The sequence below is a fragment of the Chenopodium album genome, chromosome 5, assembly GCF_948465745.1.
Source record: "Chenopodium album chromosome 5, dcCheAlbu1.1, whole genome shotgun sequence".
In the NCBI taxonomy this organism is placed as follows: Eukaryota; Viridiplantae; Streptophyta; class Magnoliopsida; order Caryophyllales; family Amaranthaceae; genus Chenopodium; species Chenopodium album.
The window spans coordinates 19,109,338-19,113,398 of record NC_137838.1 but is presented as its reverse complement, the minus strand read 5'-3'; the positions used below and the strand labels follow the sequence as shown (position 1 = coordinate 19,113,398).

The 4,061-nt window shown below is 32.1% G+C and overlaps 1 protein-coding gene across 1 annotated transcript; it reads right to left on the bottom strand.

The window, feature by feature from the left end:
* Positions 1–1,562: 1,562 nt before the first annotated feature.
* Positions 1,563–3,687, bottom strand: LOC145630558 (putative aquaporin NIP7-1). The gene is made up of 5 exons (XM_081682800.1): positions 3,478–3,687; positions 3,138–3,362; positions 2,350–2,547; positions 2,207–2,268; positions 1,563–2,103 (listed from the first exon to the last, which is right to left on the bottom strand). Exons 1-5 carry the CDS (start codon positions 3,655–3,657, stop codon positions 1,902–1,904), a joined length of 867 nt encoding a protein of 288 aa, XP_081538926.1. The 5' UTR covers positions 3,658–3,687; the 3' UTR covers positions 1,563–1,901.
* Positions 3,688–4,061: the final 374 nt, after the last annotated feature.

Sequence of the window (4,061 nt, the reverse complement as noted above, 5' to 3'; positions counted from 1 at the left end):
TAATTTTTATATACATAAACTTTGAGACTATCCATCCCAAATAATTTTTTCACTTATTTTCTTTGGATTTATTACTAATATATTTGTGTAACACAGTAACACTATCTTATTTTTACACTAAATTAGATCCCGTGTATTTTAACAAAATTTTATTATGTATTATTACAATCTTTGAAAAGTTATACTTGAACAATAATTTACACAAAAGAGAGAGTTATAGTTTGTTTAACATAAACAAAATTACTTAATTTTATATTGTTCTTAATTTAACAAAGACACCAATTTAATTAGTTGACAAACTTTGATCCACACATGGTTTGGACAATAATAATGAATTACCTTATATTAAAGGTATAAAAGATATGAAATAAAAAATATGGAATTCATATGTTAACTAAATATTGAATAAATATCTTCGTTGGTATAAAAAACATTTTGGAGGGAAAATGCAGCACCAGGAAATGACATGTGTCATTCCTAGTGTCTGTTTTACCATTGTGTTATTGATTTTTTGTGAGTCACTGCATGCATGTGACCTTACCCCATTTTTTTCCTTTTCTCAAGGCCAACCTATTTATAAGATGCTCTTATGATAATAAAGCCTTTTTTTTTTTTTTTAGAAATTCTGTATTTGCCTTGTGCTTTATTTATTCAATACAATTTTTCTCCTTACTTTTTTTATGACACAAATGTGAATAATTCATGGCTTTCCTCAAAAAAAAAAAAAAAAAAAAAAAAAAGTGAATAATTCCTATATACTCCGCTAGAAAAAAAAATGTTTTTTTAAAAGAACTGATGTACTTAAAAAAAAAAATTAGATTTTGTATGATTCAAAAGTTGCAATGTAAATTTCTCTACAAAATTTACACTTTTTTTTTGTCTCTCTTTTGTTAATTAGAAAAAACCCGCACTTAATAATTAAATTCAAATCAAAATTAAAAGTAATGTAAAATATTTTTGAATATATTGATCTTCCATCACTTTTACTCATATGATGAAAATAAAATAACCGTGATAATTTAATTAAACCCATTAGGTACATTATCACGGTGATTACCTATTGAAAAGAAAAGCCCCTTTAATGCTCAAATGCTAAGTTAGAAATGTACTTTCTAGAGAGAGAAGGTGGGGGAAGAAAGAGAGAGAAAAAGAGATTAGAAAAAGATACCTATACTAATCACAGGTTTAGTTTTATAATTGTACTTAGAGGTGATAAAATTATACTTCATGAACGAAATCGTGTGAGCTGATATAGAGATAATAAGTTTGATTGTAAATAAGCTTGATCCATCTCGTAAAATATTATATATATATATATATATATATATATATATATATATATATATATATATATATATATATATATATATATATATATATATATATAAAAGCTTGATCCTTAAGAAGGGTATTTTTGTCATTGTGTCGATGATTGGGCTTAAACCCTGAGTTAAGTCCAAGCAGATGTGATCCAAGAAGGTGTCATTTGAACTAAACATGCATCAACCAAAAAAAAAAAAAAGCTTGTAGATATCTTTATTAAGGCTTGATGTAAATGGCATTGTTTTTGTACAAACTCAACAAGTTGCAAATTTGTGATTTTCATGCTCCAACTTGAGGGAGGGTGTTAGTAGACTTATTATACATTAATTGTGGGTTGTAATATAACAATTACATTCTCAATTTCTCATTCATGTTATCTCTATTGTTAATACAATACCTGAGCTGCAATAAGTCAGCTTTGGAGGTGAATTAGTCTTCTCCTGCCACTGATTTCACTAGCAACACCCTAACATTTCTCTAACCCAACAACTTTTCCAGCATTGTCTCTCAATCACAACTAATCAAGAACATGTAAAGAAGTAATAATTTCTTCTAAAAAGAAAGGTAAACTTAAAAATCTATGGCAAAACACTCCTTGCAGCAGATAAATTATGACTTTGAGGAAGCTGATGATGAAGACACAAAGCATGAACCATTAAAACTCCAAGAATTGCACCAGCAACCGGGGCGATGAAATAAATCCATATTTGATCAAGTTTCCAAGCAAGAATTGCTGGTCCTATTGATCTTGCTGGGTTCAATGATCCTCCAGAAAGTGGCCTGCTCAGGGTCAACAATGAAATGTAACGTGACAATTAATTTTTGACACAAGGATGATGAATAAGTAAGCGTGTAATTTGGGTTAGACCAAGGAGACACATACCCAGTAATTAAGACTGCAAGTGCAATGGCTATGCCCATCACAAAACCAGCTAGATTACCAACCTGTGAAATGACACATTGGCTCATTAGTCATAAATTGTATGTTTAAGAGTTTCAGAAATGGCAGCTCTGCTCTTTACTTACAGATTTTGCATCTCTTGCTAGAGATGCAGCAAGAAATGTAACGATAAAGGTGGCAATGAATTCAGCTACGAAGGCTGCAAACGTGTGATCTTTTAAAGGTACGGTCATAATAACTTCTGGATTAACTTTGAAGACAAGCTGCCCAACATACGTTGCCAATAAGGAGCCCAACAATTGTGCAATCACATAAAAAGGTACCTATATGCATTACAAGCTTTGCGTTATCAATTGTTGTACAATGACAACTGAATGCCATAAGAGCATTATAGGTTAAGGCCCAAGCACAAGACAAAATCAGAAATTAGCTTCAGACGGTAGAAGTCAGATCAACGAGAGTAAAAACTTAGCCTTGCACCAGTTTGTTAGATTGTTACATCTAATGTATACGTTAGTTAGCATTCTGTTGAAATCAATTACATAAGGTCGCAACAAGCCCAATTTTTAAAAATTTTCGGACTGAAGAAAGGCAAAATATGTAAATAATATAACTAAATAAGTACACTAAGCTACTAATATTCGAAATCATGTAGCTGATATATGTAGGCCTATGCTTCAATCTTAACTAGGCTAAATGTTTAACCACTGGCCAAATTTTAATGGTTTATCAGTCTTAAAACTGTAGGAGCAGGTGATTTCTTGCATTAATACATGGTAAAATTCATTGTCTCACAAGATCATATTAAGATTTTGAGTATCTGGATGGTGGCATATACCAACCAAATGTTATACTTTCTGATTTCATTGCTGAATAACAATGAAATGGAAACAAAAACATGAATCACACGTACCTTTTTCCATGGAAAATGACCGAAAACAGCAAAGGCAATTGTGACAGCAGGATTGACATGAGCACCTGAGGTTTCCCCCAAAGTGAAAATAATGACAACTATGGCTGTACCAGCTGTAGTTGCATACTCCAATAGACCCACTTGGTTCCCTAACAATTGCATACTCCCCATTATCCCACATATGCTGAACATCAATATGAACGTACCGAGACCTTCTGCTAATGCCTGCAGCATAAATGTAAAAAAAGATCATGTATCAATGCATACAGAAGATGCTACATTTTTATGTCTGAAATTGTAGAACGAAATAAGACCATTAGACTACATAATGTAGACATACAATGCGAGCTGGATTCAGATTTAATCCCCTAGGTAAGAAGCACAAGCTGGTAAACTTCCAATAATCAGTTCCAGTCATTGATTCAGTAGTAGCTCCCATCTGCTGATCATCCGGCAATTGCCCACTCGTCGATTCCCTTGTTCTTGAATGATCAAATGAAGATGGATCTTCTCTGAACATCTGCTTATATTTTTGATGTTCAAGAGAAGTTTAAAGCTACAAGAATGTTAGTTAAACGGGTTAGTCGGACCTCTGTATTATAATGGTCCTAATAAGGTATAAAGAAGGTTGAAGGAACATCATCAAAGCTCTGCAAAAATTATAAGTGGTTAGCTTATATAGAAGTACATAAACAGGCAATAAACTAAGTATTTTATTCTAACATATCTACAAGAATAGTTAGTTTGTCACACATATTTTGCTGTCCTCCAAGAATGCTACTATCAGAAATTCTGGTAGGTAATATGATGGTGTAAATATCAGAAGAAGTTGTTTGCCCAAACGGCAATGCAAAGATGGCATGTATTACTTATTATTCCAATGTGTAGGAGCCCCTACACAAGTCTAGATCTACAGCAATCTTT